Below are 26,785 nucleotides of genomic sequence, written 5' to 3' on the forward strand. Positions count from 1 at the left end.
ACAGATGGCGATAGGGAGTCCGCGGTTCTAAGTTCGTAGTGAAAAATGGCCGGCGCCAACGATTGTTTCAGCATCGGGAGTACGGTGGCCTGTAAAACCTGTTACAAGGAGGAGATCGAAGGCGAGGTGTTAGCATTCGATCCACAAACTAAAATGCTAATCCTAAGTATCCTTTTTTCATAAATTCGCTTAAAGTAACATTCTTCCCGTAAATTACATGTATGCAGCGCTCATCCGTCGCTCGTTGAACATTGCCGCAGTGTAAATAACTTTCGAGCTATCTATGATAGGTTTTGTGAATTTTAACGAACGACCACAGAGGTACGTTTCGCGTTTTCACACGGGAAACATGCAATACCGCTTGTCAATTATTTGATCATCATCTAACCAACTACACGAAGTCAGGTTAGTTTCGTCATTCAATCAACCATGCTGGATTTTCCGTTGCTTTTTATTGCTCTGCTTATATATTCTTTAACGTATTTTCACGTTTCACACAGAAACTTTCACTTTCATTTCTCTTCATGATTTAGAAATAAAAATATTTTTAGTATTATGAGAAATGTTAGAAAACCATACTTATAACCTGAGAATTTATTTTGTAGCCAGGTGACTGTATGAATGGAATATATTAATACTATGTTTGATTTTCACATTTTGTGGTAACAATAATTCCTTAGCTGACGCCTACCAGAATGTCCGTCATCCAGCGGATCACTAACATTAAACGATGTACACATAGTAAATTTATCCTTGGTATCAGAGGTCCAAGTAAAGCGAGAAGTTAGCCCTACCACTAGCGAGCCACCACAAAGCCTTAATTTACAAAAGTTGAACAGAAGAGTACGTAATCAAATTGAAGAGAAGAAAAAACTGGTAATGGCTCTGCAGGCCGGAGTATCTCCAGAGGGACAAAAACTCTTCAGTACTATATCAAAAACTATCCCAGAAATTACGTGGAATGGAGCAAATATTGTTGTATTTAACAATGTCACAATCAGACCACCATATAAAGTTGACAATGTCCATGGAAATATTGAATCTGGAGCATATAAACATGTAAAGAAAGTGGTAAGTGTTTTAAAAAAGCAGAATATGACAATTTGTTATAACCTGCATGGTTTTCAATTTTACAGGTTGAAAAACACATTAAAGATACGGAAGCGTCGCAACAGGCACAACAGTGGGAACAGCAACAGCAACAGAAGCAAAAAGGAGATGCGATGCAATAAAATTTCAAAAAGGCCCTATATCAGAAATAAAGCTACCATGCTTTCACAGAAGTTCCAGTCTTTGAGGAAAAGTAGGAAATGACGATAACAAGATTCTAAGAAATTAAGGGAAAAAGTCACTGCAAAACTACTACATAAGCCTATCAAGAGAACCAGCATCACAGATTAAGTTCAAATTTATTTGAATGAAAACGCATTTCACAAGAATCAAGTGTAAATTGATTATCGAAATTTTAAATGAGTATCAAATGTTTTGATAATATCGTATGAGCAGCATTTTCAAAATCAATAAAACACACCGTACTAAACTTTTTAGTAAAGAGCATGATCTTTGACGAAGAATGCTGTTTATTGTATCTAACAAGCTGCCATACAACTTTAGATTCTGCTGGAATTACATGTGCTCTGATGCAGGTGTGTTTTAGTTTAGTTTAACATTGTTATAAAATACGTTTAATAGTTGTTTACAGATTATTGATGTACATGATGGTAACATAATTCGGTTGCCATGTGAATATCAACTTTTTTAAAAATACAAATCGATCGACGTGGTATAATTTAAGTCCGTATGAAACGGTTCAATATATTTTTAATTACTACACCACAAGTGGAAAAGTAACAAACGATCAACGAAAATTTTCATACGCGAAACATCCGACTTCAATACTGATTCAAATTTTACGTTCACTTGCTGATTGTAATGTCATTTCTTTTTAATCGCTCATTATAGTACTGTCGATCTCTTGGAATTTGTAAACAAACAAACGAAGAGAAAAAAAAACATCATCGTCGCAATTCGTTGCAATTCATCGCGCCTGCGTCGGCACGAGACGTATTCGATCGCGACGTGACATTGTAAGCTGAAAATGGATATCCCCTTGCATAAAGCAAGCCATAAAATTGTTATTTAAATGAAGACATCAAACTTGGTTTGTGCAAGGGCAACCTATACCTGTAACGATATATTTGCAGGTAATTTCGTTTGCAATGATAAAATATAGAACTCGTCTCGTGCCCTTTATCTTTTGAACGCGGAAAGACAGAAGAAAAGAAAGATGATAAAAATTAATTACATAAAAAGACACAAATAAATGTAATATAAATTCTATTATTAACGTTTTACATTTATTATTCCTTGATCGGAAATTTCTACCAAAGAGACATACTATCGTGCTATATTACGCTATGTTATCTGTACTAAACAAGTTTTCTATAAAAATAATCTATTCTATATTCTTTATTCTACATTTTCATCTAATTCCTGAATCGTTTCCGCAATGTCTGAATTTCTTATAATAGCACTCAAGTCGTGTGTTACACGAGCAATACGAGCAGCTGCTTTAAATTTAATAGCTACTCGTTGCTTCTCAGTTTTCTTTTTCCACTGAAATGGCGTTAAATTATGTATTAGTATATTATTAAAGAAACAGAAGATGCCTTTTTTTATTGCCAAAGTAAGATATAAATAATAAAGTTCTTCATTGTTTCAAAAGATGTAGAAACTGCAAGATACAATTTAACAATTCGAAAAGATTTGTATACCTATCATAATACCAACTGTTGATATTACTTCCCTATGTGTTTAATTTTATTTTCATATGTTTTTTTATATTTAATATCAGAACCATATTAATAAATTTAAAAAAGGCAACATATTTATCTAATAATTTTTATTAAATAAATCTATTGCTAATCGAATAAAAAATTCACAATAATACTTTTGGAAATATATGTGGAATTGAAAACTAGATTTGATGCGCCATCTTCCTTGAAGCGAGAAAGAGAAAGGGAGAACATCGTGGTTGAGTGTTTTGAGTGAACGTTTTGAGTTTATTGCACTATACGCGTGTTTCATGTAATTTTCTATTTTTCCTAACCAAGTGAAATAAGGTAATTTTAATCAATTTTATTGGGAATTGATCGAAATTTGAATTTCATAAAACAATACCGAGGCCTATACACAGAAATTACGACTAATTTCGCTTTTGAGCGGGACATTATAAGAAGCGAAATTTTGATAAAATCAACTGTAAATAAGCATAGCAAAGTGTTTTAAGTTCTATCAGAGTTATTTATTCAACACTACGGATTTATAAAGGCCGATAATAATATTTAAATAATCTTAGTGTTCGATGCGGCAAGTGTTTATCCTAACCTATTTCCAAAGTTGACAAACCAGTGACTGAAATAAATTCTCTATCGAACATTCTCGATCTTAATATTTAAAAAAAGATTAACAATAAAAGGGTACAAGATAAAATCAATGGGGAACACAAATTATTCTTCCTTATGTGCAGTTTCTACAATCTCTTTGAAAACACGTTTCGTTTGTTTACTAGTGTGATAATATTTGTGTGTGTAGTTGTTTACTTACGTTTTCATCGCGAGATGGTAAGTTTGCAATGTACTCCTTTATTTCTTCCTTTTTAGGATCTGCTATAGCTAAAACAGATACACAACCATCTACTGTTCCTAAGACTATACTCTTACCATCATAAGTGCTATCGATAGCACTCAGTTCTGCTTGAACTCTGTAGTTTGCTATAATTTCACAGTCTGATGATCTATGAATGAAATATGTGACGGAGGTTTGCATATTTTTTTTCTTAATTTAATCTTTTATCTATTTACCTAAATACACGTATAGTTTTTCTTCCACTATGGTAATAAAGAACATATTCGTCGGTACGGTTGAACATGGATATTACAGTGAAAACACCCTCTGCAACTTTTGGAATATATGTCTTTACAGTAGTTCCTTTTTTCAATTCAAGGAGCTCTAAACCACCTCTAAAATATCAAAATCATTAAAACTTCTTTTTGAAATTGCTTTAAATGAGAATTACCTGCTGGGTGCGTATAAAGTATATTTCCCATCTCTGCTGATATTTCCACTCCATTTGGGGATCGTACGGATAATTTTCTTTTTATTTATGTCCAAAATGGTACCTTTGTCAGATCCAATGATTCCTATCCAGTGTGGTTTATTTGGCATTGGAGTGATACATGAAATATCCTATCAAAAAATTATAAATTATATAGAATTACTTATTCTATGTATAACAAAAATGAAATACTATTTTCTTTTCCATCTTTTTTTTTTTTAAATACTATTCTTACTTTGAACCCTGGTAATTTTATTGGAATTTTACTTATTAGCGCTCCAGTATTTGCATTGTAAATGATAACACAATCCCTGTTGCCTTTATCAGCTGCTGGAGCAATCAGAAAAGAATTGTCAGAAGTCATCACAACATTTCGAAATGATGTACCTGTATGACTTCTGACTAAATATTCCAATGTAAACGTAGTCTTTCCATCTATTAATTGCGATCAATTATTAATACCTTTAAGGAGCCCTAAATATTCTATCAATTATCACTATACCGGGAATAGTTCTCATAAAAAGAGTAGCAGTGATTTTCATGCTTTCCACCCCTGCAGGATTTTTCGGCCTCGAAACGGCTATAAATTTAGACGAATTTTCGACCAATGTCAGCTGTCTCACGTGCTGCTGTTCCTCTTTGAACAACATCTGTTCTGTAATTCTGTTCCATATTAGTATATTACCTGATTCTGTCGATACAATATATCTGAAATAAAGAAGCATGTCAGGTTTGATGGATTAGTCGTATAGTATCATTGATTTGCCCGGAAAATTCGTAGCGAAATTTAAAATATCCTATTAAAATAATACAAACTATAGAAAAATCTGTACTCTATATGTAAATAGTATAAAATATTATTATTTTTCTTTCTTTAATCAGTATCGGCGAAACTTTGCCGTGTCTTTCGACTGAATAATTTTATTAAGTAATCTATGCATTGTTTGTGTCAAATCAGTTTTCCATCCTTTCTGACTATAAAACATTTTAAGCAAATGTTAACCATTCGAAAATGTTTAGTTTAAGAACTAGAAGACATATGAAGATAGTCGAACTATGTATATGCAATTAATAAAGCTGTGGAATAAGATAGCAGTCAGAGATCGACAATTCTTGTCGAGGCGAATTATTTTCATCGAGACACGTGATATCGTCTTATCGAAAAATATTTCCTTATCGAGAAACGAGGTCTTTGTTATTAACGAATTCCAGACATTCCTCTATGATTATTGCATTTAATCAGTCCACGTGAAAGCAGTATTTATCTGAATTAAATGTCTTGCCGTTTAACAGAGATTTATTACGAACCACTTTTTTCAATCTCATAAAATGCATCGCAGTATCGAACACACTAAATCCTTGCCAAAAACGCCACGAAATTTCTGAACAAGTAATATTAATAGTTATACCAACCTTCCATCGTGAGTTATGCAAGCGTGAGTGACAATTGCTCCTAAAGGACTATCCGCCAATTTCGAGATCAGTCTTCCTGTTTGCAAGTCCCAAATTCCTACACAGTCTCTTGTCACTGTAACTGCTAAGTTACATTCTTCTGCCAAACTTTTAACGTAAGTGAAAATACCATAAGTAAAAAGGAAATCGATCCATTCTGGGATCATGATAAAACGTTAATACCTTATCATATCAATCTGCAACTCGTGTCTGTCTATTACATGAACCTGCTCGAAGATATTATTTATGTTCCATACTTTCACGCTTCTGTCGATGCTCGATGTTACGACGCTGTTCCAATTTCCAATAGTCAGCGCTTCCAGTCGAATAATCCTCGCGAAATGAGCATCCAGGATCTTCACCAATTCAGCTGTTTCAAGATTCCACACGTATAAATTTTTTCTACGAAAATGATAGCTTTTGTTACAGTTTATTTTTTTCTTTCCTATTGATGCAGTCGTTTAATTCATAGTAAAACACACCTTACACCGGCAACGGCGTAATTCTTGTTGCCACTGACCATGATCGAATTCGAGCACATCATCTTCGTGCTGATGTTTCGAACTCCGTTGGGCAATATCAGGACGTATGCGTCGCTCTTACTTTCTAAGAACCACACGATGAAACCATTGGCACTTGTGGCTAGGAGCATCTCCTCTTCCCTGTCTAGCTTCAATTGCAACAAGTATTCCACATCGTCGTTGAAAGCTCTGGGCATGTCGAAAACTTTCTCCCATTGAGAGGACGTTTCATCGCTGGTGTATTTCGTGACTCGATAATCTCCTTTAGTTGTACAAGCGTATAAAACTTGTTTGTTATTGGTCATTACCATAACGCTGAAGGATAGACGTTAAAGAAGAGTATTAAGGTTGATTGGAAGAGAATTAAGAATGATTTAATCGATGGTTCACCTATGGAAATTTAAGGGTTCCAGTGATATCTTTTTTCTGTAGGTATGCAAAAGCATACTGGTGTCTTCCATGTTTCCAGACCAGAATACTATTCTATAATCATCCAGATTCGTGTGTTCGACGCCTATTTAGGAAAGCATACATCATTTCAGGTGTTTCCATTATGTCATAGATGGCACGTTATCATTGGACTCACACAAAATTGGCCATTTGTTAGAATCCTCCGGATTCGTGTGTGTATCTAGTAGATTTCCTCGTAAGTCGAATCTACACCAACCTAATTTACCATAAACGAAGAAGAACTGATTCATCAGATGTACTCCGCACACTGGTTCCTCATTTGGAAGCGGATTATCGATAATAACGAACTCGCTCGTCAGGGTATTTAACACGACGCTCTGTTAAAGAGGAGCACTTGAAATTCTTTTGTATTTTGTGGCAAAATAACTATGCGCTATTGTACCATCGATATTTCATGTAAATAAAGAAATAAAATACCAAATAATCGATTTCCTTACAACAGCCCTTCCTTCCACGATGTAACACGAGAGAATTAAATATAGTTCTATAAATTGCACGTTTTAAATACTGTTGTACGCGAGAAAATTATTATTAATAAATCACTATTAAAAAGATTAAAGTACATCCCCGTTCAAAAGTTCATGATTTACATCTACATGAAGTATCAAAATTGTATTAAGAATAGAATGCGCCCTAGGATTAGAAATACAGAAACGTCAGAAATACAAGAAATTTTGACAATGACAATTCTTCACTTCATTTCAGGAATGGCAAATGGATACCTGATTATTAGTGGTAAACGCAGCTGCGTATCTATTATCAGGACTGAGAACTAGGTGTTGCATAATTCCCTCAACACCAGGATTTACATCCCTTGCCATGTCGCTGGTGCTCAGATCCCAGGTGATGAATCGATTGGATATCGAGACGACGTACCGGTAATCCGACGTTAGGCAAAAGTCAAACACGGCGAATTGATGGCCCTCCAGCGAATACTGAAAGGTTTACGAGATCAGGAGAACGTTTTCATTTAATCGGGCGAGTTTGTTCATGTACTTTCAACGGTCCTCCAGGAGTATGTAGACAATGATAAACCGGAAGCAGGGCGCAATCCTTGGCGCCGTCGTTATCACACGCTCGAAGCAACATCTTCACATTCACGTTCCCACCAATTTCTGGCAATAATCGACCTATTAGTTGAGGTGCGAGCATATCTGGATGGGATCCCAAAATTGCACCTCCTAATCTGAGCGCATCTGCAACCAGCATAAGTTCCCTGGAGCAGAAATTGACGCTTTTGATTGAAAATCGCTGAAAATCCAATTATTTTGCTTCGATTTTTCAATTCACCTGACGATATTTTGATCGTCGATGAAATTACAGGCATCTTCGAAATCCGAAAGCACTGCTTGCAGCGGACAGGAGCTTAGTTTGGCATGCAGCCACTCGTAGTTGAACAAAACGTTCTCGAACAGATCGTTGAAACGTCGTGATCTGACCAAATGGAAAGGTAGTTCACCGAACTAAAATTGGAAATATATTAACTTTCGTAGAAAGCAATCGGAGACTTCAACGTTATACCTTTCTTAGATTGTATCTAGTGATTGTCCCATCCTTCGAGTAAAATGCCAGAGGTTGTTCCGGTACTTTTCTATCCGCCACTCCTTCTTTGTCCGCCAAATTAAACCTGTAAATTCACATTAAAGTGAAGAAAAATATTTTACAAAGTGTTTGTCAGATAAGAATATCTTCAAGAAGATGGATCTACCTGTGTCTCTGAATTTCAGTGTATTTAAATGGTTTGGGTCGTCCACCACCCCAAATGCCAAGATAGTAATCAGCGATCATCGAATGGAAATACATGGCCATGTTCATATTTTTAAAGTATCTTTCCTTAGCGGTGTCCCTAAATTGTCTGTGGTACCAATTAAGGACACTGACACCATCAGCTTCTCTTTCGCTCAAATAATTAGGCAAATCGTTTCGTATCCTGGTCCAGAGCAAAGGTGGAATTCTTCTGACTGGTGGCAAATGATACTGATAGACGTCATCTAACACCTTGTCGTCCAAGGAGATCAGATCTTCGAGTTCAGACTCTGATAAACCTGACTTTGCAGCAGTGATGTAAGCTAGCGCATGGAATACTAGAATTTTTCCATGTTGTTTCTCTATTCTTTCGAAAAGCATCATAATACTGTCCATCACTGTGCACGTTAAATGAGTATCAGCTGGTTTAGTGTAGCTCCTCCATCTGCAAATTTCTGCAAAGACCAGCTTCACGAAGATTGGTAAGGAGCACTTGGATATAGCGTTCGCCACGAGACGCCATTGATAGTTGTTCAAGTCTCTGTGAGCTGTTTTCATCCACATCCTGTGAAAATTAGAATGTATTCGAAATATCGTTGAGATATTACATTTTCACAATTTCTGTTGCCACCTTATCACTTCCATAGCAAGATCCTCGCCAAGAGCGACGACTTCGATGAAATTCTCCTCGGTGTCTATCATCCTTCGTAGTAATTGATAATCTCGAGAGATCACCGGGTTTGATTCTTCAGCCGCGCAAGATAGAATCATCTAAAAAGTCCTCGATAATGTTAGTCGAATACCAATTGATCTGTGATCAGTGGATTACAGATATTTATACAAATTCATATTTTTATTGGCGCAATCAAAAAATGGAACCTACTTAAGTTCTTTCTACCCACCAAAATATCATAGCGTGTACTTTTATATTTTTTTATCCATCGTTTGCATCCTATGCAGTTTTATATTTTTTAATTTCGCACGAATGCATAAACGTACTAATTATCACTCATCAATATGGTACCTTGCAATTCAATGGAAGTCTGGTAGGCAACCAAGATAGCTTATTTCCTTGTACTCCGGTTAATTGATCGACGCTGTCCAGGAATAGTAAAATCGGCTGCTCAGTTGTAGCTAAAGTTAGTAGATACTTAAAGTAAGCAGTTAGCGGCACCAAATCGTCAGGAATTTCATCAAAGGGTAACATGAAGTTGTAGGAGATCTACGAAGAAATATCGCCATTACAATTATTTCGTCGCTTGATCGTATATAAAGTATTAAAATAAAACTTCATTCATTATGAAATTTTTTATCATTTATAAACGACACAAAAGATATAACTTAGCAATCACGAAGATGGCACCCCGCTGGGAGTAGCCACCTACATGCTATATTTTTATTTTTATTTTTTTTTTTCCTAATCACTAAGATATAATATTTTACCAAATGTCCTTCTGGACAAATTGTAAAAACCAATAAATAAACTAGAAAAAAAATTTATAAACTTATAAATTTATAAACTTTATAAATTATATTATAAACTTATTATATTTATAAACTTTATAAATTTATATTTTAGTCGTTGTTTTTAGACAGGAAAACAAAATTTTAGTCATTTATCTAGACGTGAGATTTTGGTATCTTAACAAGAAGTCATAGGTGGTAAAAGAAATCAAGAAAGAACCTGTTAGTTCCTCGGCAGGTTCAGATGAATGAAATTTTACTGTACGATCATTCAGCTACTTGCTTGTTGACAAATGGAAATCAGCGTGGGTGTCAGCGCACTGCTGTCTGGTGTAGTTCCAAGGAATCGAATTATGTTGATTGGTTTTCTGCCAGTGAGCCACGCGCTGCTCGTCAATCCTGCGCTCTTTGCTAACAGAGACGTTTTCCCACACCCACCTTCTCCGTACAATACCAAAGGCTTGTCACTATCACCTAACATGTACTCTTTAATTCTCTCCAATGTATCTTCTCGGCCGTAAAATACCTGAAGAATTTTTTATTTAAATCAAATTATTAGCTTGAAATTTTTTTTAGTAAATTTACCTTCACAGAGTTATTACAGGCGTGCAAATGTTGCAAAATTTCTGTTATGATCTGTCCCTGTGCCGAACTGTCTTCTTTTCTCATGGCACGATCCACAAGCTTCACTATGTTTCGATAGAAATGCGTTATAAAGTGCTGAAGGTACTCGCTATGGGTTTCTGGGTCCAAACCTTCTCGACCAATCCATTCTACCGTGTATCTTTAAAGAAAATGCGAGGAAAATGAATTCAAAGACGTAATTATGTTCCTCCTTGCGAGATAAATACCTTTGCAAGTTTGTAGTTTCGATCTTGTCCGGAAGTCTTTCGTCCCTCAAATTCGCCAGCAACTTGGAAGCCTCGTTATCTAAGCTTCTGTTAGCGATGTCCAAGAATAAATTGGCTTTCCTTAAGTTTTGTAGGTTGATGTTGTTGATGTATCGTATGTATGCCAGGCAATGGTTTTTAGTATTTTTCACGTTCAAGATACCGTTGATCACTTCCCTTTCAGTCACTGTTTGGAAATAAAAATTCAACAATTTGTTTAACCACTCAATGGTTAGATTTTTTGAAATTTATGAGGGATAACATCACAGGCCAAACTGATCAATCTCCCAATGTCCAGGTACATAATTATTAACGTTCAACTTCTCGAAGAGAAGTTTTATTTTTATAAATTTACTTAAGGAGGTAGCATAAATAGTTGGAAATTTAAAAAAAGATGAGAAAATAAATAATGTTTATAATTTTTATTCTTCTACGCATTTTTATTTATGGAATTAATCAGCACGAATTCGAGCATTAAGAATTTAGAGTAATCTATGTTCATGTTGGACCTACCTGACATAAAATAATTGTGCATGGTATCTTTGTCAAATTTCTCGGAATTGTACAAAGACTGTGCTCCTTTACGGAATAGCTTTTGCATTTTTACCATAGTGTCCCACCAAATCGCCTGGTCCTCTTGCTGTAGCTTTGGGATCCTCTGAATTATAAAGATATTCATGTAATCTAACATTTCTCCACGTTGATTGAAGATAACGAGAAAATTCCATTACTTTGTTATTAAAATTTTTCAAGATGGACGATATCGGTTGCAAGATACTCGTAGGTGGAACTGCATTACTATCCTTTTTGTACCATTTATCCAACAGACTGACGTCCATCCCTTGACCGTCCAATTCTGTCCTCAACATTTCCAATTCCGAACTGAGAACATACGTTGGAATGGGACGATAGCCATATTTCTGACCCAGGAACACCTTGGAGGAATTTGAAAAATATGGTTCGCGTCATATGGTTGGGAAGTTACGATTTATGGGATCGAATTAAACTCGTAAATTATATTCTACCACGAAGTTTGGGCCCATTGAGAGTCTCTGACAATTTTCTATTTCCCTCATGCAGAGTTCCGTAGTCATGTGATCGTCTGTGGCTTCGTCCCTTACACCCCATCTCATGTCAACCACCTGCAATCGAATTATTTAAATGATACTCGTTTCTTTCTCTGGTACCAGGTTCCTCGATTTAAATTTAGAACCTATCAGACTGTGGAAAAGTTTTGGCTGTGCGCGATGGGATTCGTGCCTGGTACGATAGAAATCAATTCCCTGTTCAAGGTCGACAGATTGCATTTATATAACACAGATTTTGACACCCTTTAGCTATATCTATGACTGTGCACAAGGCACGGATCTTTCAAATATATTATATAAAAAAGAAAATACTTTTGATTTTTGCAAATTATTGTATTTGGTCCAGGCTATGTAAATCTTATAATTGTTCAGTATTTACCTGAAACTCCAATCCATGTTTTTCTCTGCAATAATCCTTCAGCTTTGGATAACACTGCGCCATTAATGTGTTTCGCTCCATCGCCGTATCTGAATCGGAATGTTCCTTATATTAAGAAAAAGGAAAAGGAAAGAAAAAAGCAGAAAATAGAAGATTTATGATTAAAATATCTCAACGTACCGGTGAAAGTGGAGCTGGTAAATATTCTGACGATTTTAGAGCTAACAGGTGGTAGGGACTTCAAAGATCCCGCGAAGATCGAGTCAATAATAGTTTCGTCCATTTTTCTGTCTTTTTGATATTCTTCTTCTTTTTCAATTTACAAAAATCTTTTTTCTCATCATGCTTCAATTTCATCAGGTTCCCAGCAACATTGCAAGGGTACTGAGATCGTAGCCAGGATTTCGTTGGCATTTATAGGCTGTGAACATATATTCTTTCACCCCTAACATTTCTACGTACACTTCACCCCCTAACCACGTAGACCAATCGACAAATCACGTTATGTTACTTTCTACGAATTTGAGTGCGCTTTTTCCCACTGAACACCCGAGAAACAATAATCAGAGAGGAACGTGCGATTAATTCGACGACTTTAATTAAAGTGGACGACAGAAAACACTTAGGTGGTTGCCAAGGGTTGTTTGTACCGTTTAAAATGTTCAACGTTCCTCATTGATTTCAAGCAAACTATGTAGTTTACGTTCTAGCGCTCTGAATAAGCTAATTCTTTACGTAAAATCATTTCCATGAATTATTGGCCAAATTAAAGCCATAAAATATTGGCCATCGATTAATTTGCTTCGTCGTTAAACAATTAAAAATAGTGATTTTCAAATATTCGAGTATTTCCCACTCAAAAAGTTAAGAACAGTGATTTAAAGTTCGACTTGCAGTTTCGCGCTGATATTTTTAATGGAGCAGACTTTTCTTTTTATGAAATTAAAATTAGTGATCTTGAACGAACATCTGTTTAAGAAACTAAATACAGTGATTTTGAAAGGAAATGAAACGTTCGAGTTGCAATTTTTCGCAGGTTTTCTAATGGACCAGAGTTAGCACAGATTTAACTTTCAATTAAGCAATCAAAATGGCACCACCGGACCCAGTGACTCAAATGAATACGTACAAATCGTACGTAACCATGTTGGCCGATCCAGTTTCAAAGGACGAGTTAAAATTGAAGGCCGCTCAAGAATTGTCGGAAAATTTTGAGGTATCGACTCGCCCCTGTACAGTCAAATTACATACCTTCTCTTTTTCTTTTTTTTTTTTTTTTTTTTTTTTTTTTCTTTAAAAAAAATCTCGTTCAACGTCTTTTTATTCTTGGTCACGTTAAATTATTACAGGTGATCATGTGCTCCTCGCAATATAAAACATTTCTCGAGCATATGATCAAAATTTTCTTAAAGATACTCCAAGAGGGAGAACCACATTTTATATCAGAGTACAACATCCAACAAGTGAGAAAATTGATTTTGGAAATGATACACAGATTACCTAGCAACGAGTATCTACGCCCGTACGTAAAACAGATTTTGAGTTTGATGTCGAAGTTATTGGAAACCGACAACGAGGAGAACGTTTTGGTGTGTCTGAGGATCATCATCGAACTGCACAAACAGTACAAACCGACTTTTAATCCGGAAGTAAGTACCTTCCTTTAAGATAAAAAGTTTTCCTATCAGAATTTTATCAAAGAAAACTTTTCACAAAGTCTTTTCTCTTTTATAGATACAATATTTTTTGCAATTCGTGAAATCGGTGTATAGCGAGTTACCAAAGAACCTGCCAAAAATATTCGAACCTCGACCACCCTTGAGGGTAAAGGATTTGTCAGAAATAAATATAGAAGCACTTTTAAAAGAAACCTTCACGATTACGGCTATACAAAGCGAAAAAAAGGCTGCGGATGGTACTGTCGTTACTGTAAGTGACCATCAGGCGTTTTACTATCCATTAAAATGAAATAGACTGTGGTAAATATCAGGTATAAATACCTTTATGGGAGATTTCATAAATTCAACACTCGAACGGCGGAGACTGGATTTTCATTCTGGCTCGTGCAAATATTTTACCTTTATTAGTTACGTATCAGTTCCCTAAGTTACGTTAATATCCTTGAAATTTTTGTGCTTCGATCTTGCTTTGGTTTCAATAGAGAAAAAGCTTTCAGTGTCCTAAGGAAATCTTTAGCATAGAGTTAAGATAAGAAATCATGGATATTAATGACTATTCTTGCACAATTTCCTAAAGTGTAAGGAATTTGCTAATGATGAAAAATACAACTCGATTGAATATGGTCCAAGGAATGTTGGAGAATTAAATATATTTAATTATCACGCGTAAGCTATAGAAACCCTATTAGAGTCTTATGGGAGCTCTTCTTTATCGCATAAAATAAAATAGTTTTGACTACAACGATTCAGCTTTCGCCAGTCGAAGTTTGAAGATACAAAAACGCATATAACACACAGAAATATATAAAGTATCCAAAACGTAGTACTTAGTATAACATTTAATAGATAAAACAAATCTCCACTTAAATTCTTCAATTATATTCACAAAAGTATAAATTTGCATGAACAGTTATGGTCTAATCCCAAAATTAATTTTTTTCTTCCAGTACAATCTGATTCCCAAGGCGGTATTGTCGCTCAAAGTGCTTCAAGAATTACCGATCATAGTCGTACTTATGAATCAATTGTACAAACAGAACGTGCACCAGGATGTATCCGATTTCATCCCTCTCGTGATAACGACCATAACTTTGCAACCGAGTCCTCAGCATCGAGCCTCTCCTGGATTCAACAAGGAAGTTTTCGTCGATTTCATGGGTGCTCAGATCAAAACACTGTCCTTCCTAGCGTACGTCATCAGAGTGTACCAAGACGTAGTGTCTCAACACAGCTCGATATTGGTGAAAGGAATCTTAGGTTTGTTCACGTTATGTCCAATGGAAGTGGCGCATCTACGAAAAGAATTAGTAATTGCATCGAGACACATATTGGCCACGGATCTTCGAAACAAATTTATACCACATATGGAGTGTTTTTTCGACGAAGATATATTTATTGGACGAGGCTGGACCACCCACGAATCTCTCAGACCTCTTGCATACTCGACCCTTGCGGACTTGGTTCATCATGTCAGGTTATTGTTACCATTAAGTGACGTGTCCAGAGCTGTACATCTTTATAGCAAGAATTTATTGGACCAAAGTCTTCCAACGGCCGTCCAGATGGTATCTTGCAAGCTGCTGATGAACCTAGTAGACACAGTAAGGCAAAGATCGGATGCTGAAAATAGTACTCAAGGAAGAGAACTCCTTATGAGGATTCTCCTAGTGTTCGTATTAAAATTCAAGACAATAGCGAAGATCTATATACCAATTTTGCGTAACAAGGCCAAGCAGATGACACCTCCTGGTCTAGATATCAAGACAGAGGACGTTAAACCAGCTGTTCCCGATTTGAGCGAGGAGAAGGAGACTGGAAAGTCGAAATTCGGGTTTCCTTCTTCTCAAGCTATGAGCTATAACGTCGCCGATTATAGAAACTTGGTGAAAAGTTTGGTGCACGGAGCAAAAGCTATCACAGCGAACTGTATCAACAGCAAGACGGGCGAAGTGACCCAGTCTAATCAGTTTCAGACGAAAGAGACGTTGGTGTATATTAAATTGGTAAAATGGGCACTGCCAGCACTGGACATTTACACGATAGGTCCTCCAACCATCGGAGCTGTAGCGCAACAAGGCAGGCCAGCCCAATCTCAAACGATTCGAACGAGAGAAGAGAAGGAAGTGTTAGAGCTTTTTGGAAACGTTTTTACTCAGATGAATCCACAAACATTCCAGGAAATATTCTCGACTTCGATCGACTACATGGTCGAGAGGATCTTCAAGAATTGCGCGTTGCAGATTATCGGAAGTGCCTTTCTGTCTAGTCCCACGATATCGTCTACATTCGCTACGATATTGGTCGAGTATTTATTAGAAAGAATGGGTGACATGGGATCCAACGTGGAGAGAAGCAATTTATACTTAAGACTTTTTAAATTAGTTTTTGGTAGCGTGTCGCTTTTCCCTGCTGAGAACGAACATATGTTGAGGCCGCATCTGAATCAAATCGTCAATCGAGCCATAGAATTAGCCATGTCAGCGAAAGAACCTTACAACTATTTCCTTTTGTTGAGAGCTCTTTTCAGATCTATTGGCGGTGGTTCTCATGATCTCCTGTATCAAGAATTCTTACCTTTGCTTCCTAATATGTTGGAAGGTTTGAACAGATTACAGTCTGGTTTACACAGACAACATATGAAGGACTTGTTCGTTGAACTGTGTCTGACAGTCCCTGTGAGACTCAGTTCGCTTCTACCTTATTTGCCGATGTTGATGGATCCTCTCGTTTCCGCGTTGAATGGAAGTTACTGTCTAGTCAGTCAAGGACTAAGAACTCTCGAATTATGCGTGGACAATCTTCAGCCTGATTTCTTGTACGAACACATACAACCTGTACGAGCTGACTTGATGCAAGCACTCTGGAGAACACTGCATAATCCTACTGACCAAGCTCACGTGGCTTTTCGAGTGCTTGGCAAATTTGGTGGTGGAAACAGGAAGATGATGATAGAACCACAGAAACTGGAATACAACGACCGTGAGACTAATTCGCCAGCTATCGTCGTCTATTTCCAAGAACCCACGAAACCGATCGATTTTCCAGTGGAAAAAGTAATCGAGACCGCGTTCAATGCCTTGAAGTCTAACAACACGGATTCGTTTTATCGTAGACAGTGTTGGGAGGTGATCAGCTGCTACCTGGCTGCGTCACTGCGACTCGATGACACCAATGCTATTCTGCATAAGCTGTTTATGCATCCCAGCTTCAAAGAAGGAAAAATTTCACATCAACGAGGACCGCACTATCAGTGTCCAGACACTGTCGCGAGAAACGTTCAGCAAACAGCTCTGACAGGATTGTTTGTTGCTGCGGAAATTAAAGAATTAAGACATTCTGTATTAGGTACCGTAGTATCTATCGTCAGACATTACACTATGGTAGCCATAGCACAACAAGCTGGTCCATTTTGCTTAACTGGAAGACAAGTTCGTATGCAAGGTCAAGATCCTCTCGTTCTGATCGATGCTCTGGCTGTCATCATGGGCCATGAAGAGAAGGAATTATACAAATCAGGACATCTAGCTCTGGTTTTAATTCTCGAAACTGCGACCAACATTCTTGGCTCCAAAGAAAGAGCCTGCCAGTTACCTTTAATGGAATACCTGGCGGAAAAGATGTGTTCTTTGTGTTATGAGCGGGCCTGGTACGCAAAATTAGGAGGTTGCATCGCTATAAAGTTTCTTTTCGAAAGGATGGCAACCAAGTGGGTGCTGAATCATCTATTTGTATTCCTGAAGGCTCTCATGTTCGTGATGATGGATCTGACGGAAGAAGTTTCGAACGGTGCGATAGATATGGCAAAGGCAAATTTGGAGAAGATGTTGAGAGTCTGCGTAAACCCTGGGATTCAAGATGGCAACACGGAATTAATCGAGGCTCAAAATAAGAGTCTATACGAGGTTACCCATGAGCTAGTGAGACAGGTGACTTCACCACACACTTTAGTTCGAGAACAAGCCATGTCTTCTCTGCGATTGCTCGCTGAAATACAGAATAAAACAGTCACTGAAGTAATGGAACCACACAAAGAAGTTCTGGCAGACATGATCCCACCTAAGAAACATTTACTCAGACATCAACCAGCCAACGCACAGATTGGTTTAATAGATGGAAACACGTTTTGTACCACGCTAAATCCACGTTTATTTACGATCGATTTAACGGAGCACGACGTGTTCTTCCAAGAACTTTTAGCACTCAGCGAGGCAGAAGACGCTAATCTGAATAAACTACCTTGTTATAAATCTGTCTCGAATCTTATACCACTTAGAAAATCAGCTCTGAGAGCTCTAGCCGCCTGTCATTACATCGTAACCTGCCGCGAAAGAATTTTCGGCGTTTTGTACAAAGCTTTGGAAAAGCCGAACGCAGAACTGCAAGAGGCGGCCTTCGAGTGCATGCAAAAGTTCATAGCTGGTTTCCAGATCGACATGCAATCCGTCCACGCCATTATGCGACCTATGCTGTTAACCTTAGGCGATCATAGAAATCTCAGTCTAAACTGTGTTAAAAGACTTTCGTATTTAACACAATTGTTTCCAAGTACGTTCAGCACTGCTCTTTGTGAACAACTGTTACAGCACTTGAAGAAGCTTTTGGAGAATCTAATTCAAGCACACAAAGGTATATCCAAGTCTGGCGAAAACGAACAAAAAATAGCCACCATTATAGGAATCTTTCACGAAATTCCTGCAGCCACTCCGATATTTATCGACATTCTTTGCAGACTAGTTTTGCAGACGGAAAAATCCTTAATGGTCGAAGTGTCCAGCCCATTTCGTATTCCTCTTATGAAATTCTTGCTACGATATCCAACGGAGACGCTCAATTTATTTTTACACGACAACAATATCAAAGATCAACAGTGGAGTAGATACTTGGAATTTCTTATCAAACAAAAGGATGGAAAACCATTCCGTGATGTGTTACACAATAGCACGACCAGGTTAATTACCATGTTGCTCGCACATTCTCAAACCAATTCGAACTTGAGTCACAATGAGAAGAGCGAACTTCAGCACCAAGCTATAAAAATCATCGCTATCCTAATAAAATTCGACGAACAATGGTTATCGACTCAAAGTCAATTGGTAGGTGCATTGAAGCAAATTTGGTGCAACGACGAATATCAAGCTTTGCACAAAAAGGTCGAGAGCGTGGAATACTGCCATTGGAAAGAACCCAAACTTATTGTAAAAATTTTATTACACTATTTTCGTCACCATCCGAACGACATCGATTTGCTATTTCAATTATTGCGAGCGACTTGCGACAGATTTATTCCTGATTTCCAATTCTTACGGGACTTCTTAGAACATACAGTGGCACAAGAATATACAGTTGAGTGGAAACGAAGCGCTTTCTTCAGGTTCGTCGATCATTTCCCTACGAACAATTTGTCCCAAGAACTAAAGGCTAATGTATTACAATTGATCGTAATTCCTTGTTTCGCTGTGAGTTTCGAACGAGGCGAAGGCACGAAACTGATCGGAGGAGCACCGATGCCATATCAAGACAATCCAGAGAATGTAGTTTCCGTGTTCATCAGCAAGATCATCGACCCGGACAATCCATTCGGTTCAGCAGATTGCGTTCGGATCTCCTTACTCCAATTTTCTTGTCTTCTGGTCGAACAAGCTTCTCAACATATTCACGATGTCAGTAATAAGAGACAAGGTAATAAGTTGCGAAGATTGATGACTTTCGCATGGCCATGTCTTTTGGGCAAGAACTGTGTTGATCCTACGACGAGGTATCATGGTCACCTACTTTTAAGCCATATAATAGCAAAGTTCGCCATTCATAAGAGGATAGTTCTCCAAGTGTTTCACAGTCTCTTGAAAGCTCATGCACTGGATGCAAGAAACGTAGTAAGACAAGCATTAGAGATTCTAACTCCAGCAATGCCCGTCAGAATGGAAGATGGTAACACGATGTTGACACACTGGACCAAGAAGATCATCGTGGAAGAAGGACATTCCATGCAACAACTGTTCCATATTCTCCAATTAGTAGTCAGACACTATAAAGTGTACTATCCTGTCAGGCATCATTTGGTGCAGCACATAGTGAATTCCATTCAGAGGTTAGGCTTTAGTCCAACCGCTACTATAGAGCATAGGAGATTAGCCGTTGAATTAGCAGAAGTGATCATAAAATGGGAATTGCATAGAATCAAAGACGAAGCAGAGAGCAACGAATCTGGTGGAAATAAGGCGATAGTGAGCTCTGTGAAACGACCTATAAGCGAAGATCTAACTGGAACCAAACGTATGACCACTCAGGCAGCGACAGGAAGTACAACTGTTCCTGTTATTTTACCTAGAATGGAACCAGGCTCTACCAAACCTATAGAAAGAGCTCACGCTGACGCTATCTTGAATTTTTTGCTTCGATTGGCCTGTCAAGTGAACGACGTTACCACGATTCATGGCAATCCAGGCGAACAACTCTCTCGACGCTGCGTGGCTCTGTTAAAAATGGCGCTAAAGCCTGACGTCTGGCCACAATCCTGTGATCTTATGTTAGGTTGGTTGGATAAGGTTTTAGCTAGCGTGGACAGCACCCAGCCCAATTATGGTAATATTTCAACAGCTTTAGAGGTCCTCACGTTTTTACTAGGTGTCATGAAAAGAGAACAGATCTTGTCAAGTTTCAAATCATTGCAACGAGGCATAGGCGCATGTATAGCGAGCAGCAATACCAAAGTCATTCGTTTGGTTCATGGATTATTATCACGTTTGATGACCATCTTCCCTGCAGAACCGACTTCTTCCACGGTCGCTTCCAAATACGAGGAACTAGACACTCTGTACACTACTGTTGGTAAATTTATCGTTGATGGTTTGGCTACGTACGAGAAGAACACCACGGCTACTCCAAGCACATTGTTCGGAACTTTGATGATGCTCAAGGCAGCTTGCACGAATAATCCAAGTTACATAGATAGATTGATAACTCCGTTCATGAGAGTTCTTCACAGAATGGCCAAGGATCATTTACATTCCGCTCAAGCGGATGCTAATCCAGTTGGCAGCGAATTATTAATATTAAGCTTGGACCTCGTGAAGAATCGAGTAGTGGTGATGGGCGTGGAAATGAGGAAAACGTTCATAGGCTCGATTCTAGTCGGCTTGATCGAGAAAACTCAAGACATAAAAGTAATGAAAGCAATCACGAAGATGCTCGAAGAGTGGATGAAGAATAAAAACCCTATCGCCATGAACCAGGCGCCCAGTCTGCGAGAGAAATCAATTCTTCTGGTCAAGATGATGCAGTATGTAGAGAAACGATTCCCTGATGATCTAGAATTAAACAGGCAATTCTTAGAGCTGGTTAATTATATTTATAGAGACGAAACTCTGAAATCCTCTGAACTAACATCGAAATTAGAGCCTGCATTTTTATCCGGTTTAAGATGCGTTCAACCTCAGATACGAGCCAAGTTTTTCGAAGTGTTCGATGGCTCGATGAGAAGACGACTTCATGATAGACTTCTGTATATCATTTGCAGCCAAAGTTGGGACGCGATTGGTCCTCACTATTGGATCAAACAGTGCATCGAATTGCTTCTTGTCACTGCTAATTCGACCACGCAGATTCAAATGTCGAATCAGGATACCTTGTTACCGAGTATAACTTCTGTGATAAACATGGCAGACAGCGAGGAGCACAAGAACTTCATAATATACAGCTCTATAAAAGAAGAACCTCAGGATATCTCTGAAACGACTGATGTAAAAGATGAGATTCTGGATATGGATCTATCTAACATTGATTCTACGACTGTCCCAGAGGAAATCATCACTACCGGGAAAGCAACGTTGACGCAGTTGATAGCTAAACAGGGTGAATTTATAGAGTATGCCAAGAAGATCAGAACAGAGCAATTGTTATTAGCTACGGCGCAACTTTGTCACATGGATACGAATTTGGCGGAACGTGTTTGGCTGGACACTTTCCCAAGGATTTGGAGTATTTTAGACGAACATCAGCAAAGCATCTTGACAGTTGAGATTGTGCCATTTATCTGCAGCGGCACCCACGTCATCCAGAAAGATTGTCATCCAAGTGCTATAGCCACGTTTGTCGAAGCAATTTCTCATTGTAATCCACCAGTACCTTTGCGGCCAGCTTTGATGAAGTATCTGGGCAGATCTCACAATCTCTGGCACAGGATGACGCTAAGTTTGGAGCAAATGGCGTTCGACAATGGAAATAATCAATTCAAAATTAAGAGAGAGACAGACTGCTACGACTTCGAACCTGATAACAGTCCCCATTCTGAGATCCTGGATTCGCTGTCTGATATGTATTCCTTGTTGTGTGAAGAAGATATGTGGTCGGGCCTCTGGCAGAAACATGCTCATTATAAGGAAACTTTACAAGCCACTGCGTTAGAACAACAGGGATTTTTTGAGCAAGCACAGGGTGCTTATGATGTAGCGATGACAAAATTTAAGCAGGACTATGTGTCGACACCAGCACCGTTTAAAATACAAAGGGAAGCTATGCTTTGGGAACACCACTGGATAAGATGTGCAAAGGAGTTGAACCAATGGGACCTGTTATTGGATTATGGAAGTAAAAAGGCGGAGAAGAACCCTTTTTTGATTCTTGAAAGTTCTTGGCGTATTCCTAATTGGGCTATGATGAAGGAGGCACTTGCTCAAGTGGAACATAATTGTCCGAAAGAGATGGCTTGGAAGGTAAAATGTATTGGGTTGGCAACTAATTGCCACTTAATGACAAAATCCGCAATCACTTAGTTGCCAACCCAATACTTTTAATTCATTCCATCACACATCAAACACGCGATATTTCTTAGTACGTACAGTAAAATGATTTTTGAAAAATTACATATTTGCAGGTGAATCTGTACCGAGGTTTCCTAGCGATATGTAACAGCGAGGATCAGCACCTAAACGCAGTGGAACGATACGTAGAACTAGCATCCGGTTTGTGCATGCGTGAATGGCGTCGATTACCTCACATCGTGAGTCACGTCCATCTACCATTGCTGCAAGCAGCTCAACAGATCATGGAGCTTCAAGAAGCGATGCAGATCCACCAAGGACTATTACACGGAAGAAGCACGTCGTTGCACGATATGAAGGCTATCGTGAAAACATGGCGAAATCGATTACCCGTAATAGCCGATGACTTGAGTCATTGGTCAGACATTTTCACCTGGCGTCAACATCATTATACGTTCATCTCGAGTCACTACGATTCGCAACAAGACCAAACGACCAATCACTCGATGCTTGGTGTTCACGCTTCCGTCCAGGCAATCATTCACTTTGGCAAGATAGCCAGAAAGCATAATCTATGTGGTGTGTGTTTGGATTCTTTGTCGAAGATCTATACGATACCCAGCGTACCTATCGTCGATTGCTTCCAGAAGATCAGACAGCAGGTGAAATGTTATCTACAGATGGCTTCGGTTAGTGGTAAAAACGAGTTGCAAGAAGGTCTAGAAGTCATTGAATCAACAAATCTGCGTTACTTCACTAAAGAGATGACTGCGGAATTCTATGCTTTGAAAGGCATGCTGTTGTCACAGATAGGTAGATCAGACGACGCGAACAAAGCCTTCTCAGCTGCAGTTCAATTGCACGATACATTGGTGAAAGCTTGGGCTTTGTGGGGTGATTACTTGGAGCACATCTTCACGCGTGATGCACGCCAGATTTCTATTGGAATCTCGGCTATCACTTGTTTCCTTCACGCTTGCAGACACCAGAACGAATCCAAGTCCAGGAAGTATTTGGCGAAAGTTCTATGGCTGCTCACCTACGACGACGATAAATCTTCTCTGATGGAAGCCGTAGAGAAATATGCTGTAGGTGTTCCTCCGATTCAGTGGTTACCTTGGATACCTCAGTTGCTGATGTGTTTGGTTAGACACGAAGGAAACGTGATTCTAAATTTACTGAGCCAAGTTGGGAGAATGTTCCCGCAAGCTGTGTATTTCTCCATTAGAACTTTGTACCTTACATTGAAGATTGAACAACGTGAGAGGTATAAGAGCGCGGAATTGGCTGCTGGAAAGAGTCAGGAAGGAGTAGAAGGACGTGGAGCTGCGGGGAACGTGCAGCAACAAGGAGTACCTGAAACGGGACCAATTCGAGCCACGCCGCCCATGTGGAGGTGCTCGAAGATAATGCATATGCAGAGAGATATCCATCCCACTATTTTATCTAGCTTAGAAGGCATCGTGGACCAAGTTAGTTATATAAATTATATCCTTTCTAAACTAGCTAATCATAGCGTTAAAACAAATGAGAAATATGAATCAAGTGATTAATACGAAATTCTGATGATTCAGATGGTCTGGTTCCGAGAAACTTGGTACGAAGAAGTCCTGAGGCAGCTAAGACAAGGTCTGGCAAAGTGTTACGCGATAGCATTTGAAAATCGTGGGGCTGTGAGCGAAGCAACCATAACTCCGCACACCTTGAACTTTGTGAAGAAGCTAGTCTCTACCTTTGGCATAGGAATTGGTGAGTTTCGACACTGAGCCTTTATAGCTATCTAAACTCTAGAATCTGTTAAAGAAGGATTTTTCAAATCCCAGAAAATATATCCTCCTCTCAAAATGTGAACAACACGTTCGGCTCGGCGGCTTCAGAGTCTCTGGCACGCAGAGCTCAGGCTACCGTCCAAGATCCCGTTTTCCAGAAAATGAAGGGTCAATTCAAAAGCGACTTCGACTTCACCGTACCTGGAGCGAGATTACTGCATAACCTGATCAGCAAGCTGAAGAAGTGGATCAAGATTCTCGAAGGAAAGACGAAGCAATTACCAAAGTAAGTATCATTTTGTAGAAATCTGTATTAGGTTGTGTGATAAGTTCTTTTAGTGTCATATTTTGTGGAATATTATAGAAAAATGAAAAATCATTTTTATAAAAAATAGCAAATAAATTTATTGCACAACCTAATAAATTTCACCTCTACTCCAAAATCTAAATCTATCAACTTAATATCAAACAGGTCCTTCTTAATCGAAGAGAAATGTCGATTTCTAAGTAACTTCAGCTTGAAAACTGCCGAAGTGGAACTACCAGGTGAATTTCTCTTACCTAAACACTCTCATTATTACGTAAGGATAGCAAGATTCATGCCAAGAGTCGAAGTTGTTCAACGACATAATACAGCGGCTAGAAGATTACGAATTCGAGGACATAATGGACGTTTGTATCCTTACTTAGTCGTCAATGATGCTGGATTGGGCGATGCAAGACGCGAAGAACGTGTCCTTCAATTATTGCGAATGTTAAATCACTACCTGGCTAAACAAAAAGAAACCTCAAGGAGGTTCTTGCACTTTACCGTTCCTCGCGTGGTCGCGGTTTCACCGCAAATGCGACTGGTTGAAGATAATCCTGCTTCCGTTTCTTTGTTAGACATTTATAAACAAGGCTGTGCAAAATTAGGTATAGAACATGACGCGCCTATAGCTAGGTATTACGATAGATTGGCTACGGTACAAGCTAGAGGTGCACAAGCAAGTCATCAGGTGTTAAGGGACATACTGAAAGAAGTGCAAACAACGATGGTTGCCAAGACAATGCTCAAAGATTGGGCGGTGAAAACGTTTCCTGGCGCAACCGACTACTGGACTTTCAGAAAAATAGTAATATTACGCGTTCCAATCAATTGAAATTTAGATTTGCTATACTAAGCGAGCACTATTGGATTATTCCATGTACTAATTGATTAATTTCTTTTTTCATTTTTACAGTTCACTCTACAACTGTCTTTGACTTGTTTCGCGGAATATGTACTCCATCTGACAAGATTGAACCCGGATATGATGTACGTGCATCAGGATTCTGGTCTCATCAATATTGCTTACTTTAAGTTCGACGTTGATGATACATCTGGCGAGCTAGATGCTAATAGACCAGTTCCCTTCCGATTGACACCAAATATTCTAGAATTCCTCACCAGTACAGGTCTGTGTAATTTATATTACTTTATTGTACTCATGAAGATTATAAAATATTTGAAGAATCATTTTTAATTAGGTGTCTCCGGACCATTGACTGCAAGTGCAATTGCCACAGCTCGTTGCTTAGTCCAACCATCTTTCAAAGTGCATACGATTCTTCGTGCAATTTTACGAGATGAAGTAATCGCGGATCATAATAAGAAACAAGAGGATGCTGAAAATTCATCGCAAGCTCCAACAGATATGAAAGGTGAACTTCTGATAACGATGGTCACTCGAGCAGTGAACGCGATCGTTGGAAGACTGAACTCTTTGGCCAACTTCGATGGAACCGATAGTAAAGTCAGCACGTTGGTCGCTGCAGCCAATAGTCACGATAATTTATGCAGAATGGATCCGTCTTGGCACCCATGGTTGTAATCGAGTTTTCTTAGGACCTACTTGTGCTTCCAATGCGAACAAATATAGAGAAATTGATGGATGTGGGTGATTCTCATAATTTGTGCAGAACTTGTATTATTGTTTGTACTAATTCAGTTTTCTATTGCGAGAAGCAGCTACAGTCATTGATATTCTCTATACTTTGGATATCTACTACATGTGTATCATTTTCTTCGTTTTTTTTCCTTTTTTTTTTTTTTTTTTTTTTTTTAATTTCAATTGATTAGTTTCCATATAATTTTGGTCTAAAGAAATACTGTACTAAGTTCTGTAAATATTACGCTGAAATGTAAGGAATTATTTGTAAAGTATATGTTTGCATCTCGCTCGGAATAATCCGATTATTACAGTTTTGCATTGACTTATTTCAACCAATTTATCTTTTTGTATGACACATGTTTATATCGTGTAAAAATTCTCGATTCGGGAATGTTCCATCTGTATCATTTACTGTACATACTACTTTTAAGTGTAATTTATAGTGATTTATGAAAAAGTGTTTATAAATCTAAAGAATGACAAAGAAAAAGAGAGAAATAAATTATCTAAAATAATTACCTTTTCTCAATTCTGTGG

The 26,785-nt window shown here is 38.2% G+C and overlaps 3 protein-coding genes across 4 annotated transcripts; 2 read left to right on the plus strand and 1 right to left on the minus strand.

Moving 5' to 3' along the window:
* LOC132913838 (protein LSM12-like) lies at positions 1–2,340 on the plus strand. 2 transcript variants are annotated; one of them, XM_060972459.1, is made up of 4 exons: positions 1–166; positions 695–1,071; positions 1,137–1,216; positions 1,280–2,340. In XM_060972459.1, the coding sequence occupies exons 1-4, from the start codon at positions 46–48 to the stop codon at positions 1,305–1,307; spliced, it is 606 nt and encodes a 201-aa protein (XP_060828442.1). In that variant the 5' UTR covers positions 1–45; the 3' UTR covers positions 1,308–2,340. The 2 variants fall into 2 exon arrangements, with proteins under 2 accessions (XP_060828442.1, XP_060828443.1); XM_060972460.1 differs by having other exon boundaries at positions 1,137–2,340.
* Positions 2,336–12,877, minus strand: LOC132913806 (NACHT and WD repeat domain-containing protein 2). The gene is made up of 26 exons (XM_060972372.1): positions 12,309–12,877; positions 12,129–12,217; positions 11,687–11,803; positions 11,393–11,596; positions 11,175–11,319; positions 10,623–10,848; positions 10,357–10,555; positions 10,055–10,297; positions 9,332–9,529; positions 8,939–9,078; positions 8,270–8,872; positions 8,083–8,188; positions 7,852–8,024; positions 7,558–7,777; positions 7,284–7,496; positions 6,677–6,878; positions 6,481–6,604; positions 6,052–6,405; positions 5,753–5,971; positions 5,531–5,677; positions 4,620–4,825; positions 4,353–4,552; positions 4,079–4,248; positions 3,864–4,022; positions 3,607–3,796; positions 2,336–2,616 (listed from the first exon to the last, which is right to left on the minus strand). The coding sequence occupies exons 1-26, from the start codon at positions 12,409–12,411 to the stop codon at positions 2,470–2,472; spliced, it is 5,097 nt and encodes a 1,698-aa protein (XP_060828355.1). The 5' UTR covers positions 12,412–12,877; the 3' UTR covers positions 2,336–2,469.
* Positions 3,026–26,777, plus strand: LOC132913803 (transformation/transcription domain-associated protein). Its single transcript, XM_060972368.1, has 11 exons — positions 3,026–3,623; positions 13,165–13,344; positions 13,478–13,777; positions 13,863–14,057; positions 14,755–22,518; positions 22,680–24,038; positions 24,141–24,315; positions 24,390–24,621; positions 24,808–25,450; positions 25,559–25,772; positions 25,845–26,777. Exons 2-11 carry the CDS (start codon positions 13,219–13,221, stop codon positions 26,186–26,188), a joined length of 11,352 nt encoding a protein of 3,783 aa, XP_060828351.1. The 5' UTR covers positions 3,026–3,623; positions 13,165–13,218; the 3' UTR covers positions 26,189–26,777.
* Positions 26,778–26,785: the final 8 nt, after the last annotated feature.

The sequence above is a fragment of the Bombus pascuorum genome, chromosome 13, assembly GCF_905332965.1.
Source record: "Bombus pascuorum chromosome 13, iyBomPasc1.1, whole genome shotgun sequence".
NCBI classification, from domain to species: Eukaryota; Metazoa; Arthropoda; class Insecta; order Hymenoptera; family Apidae; genus Bombus; species Bombus pascuorum.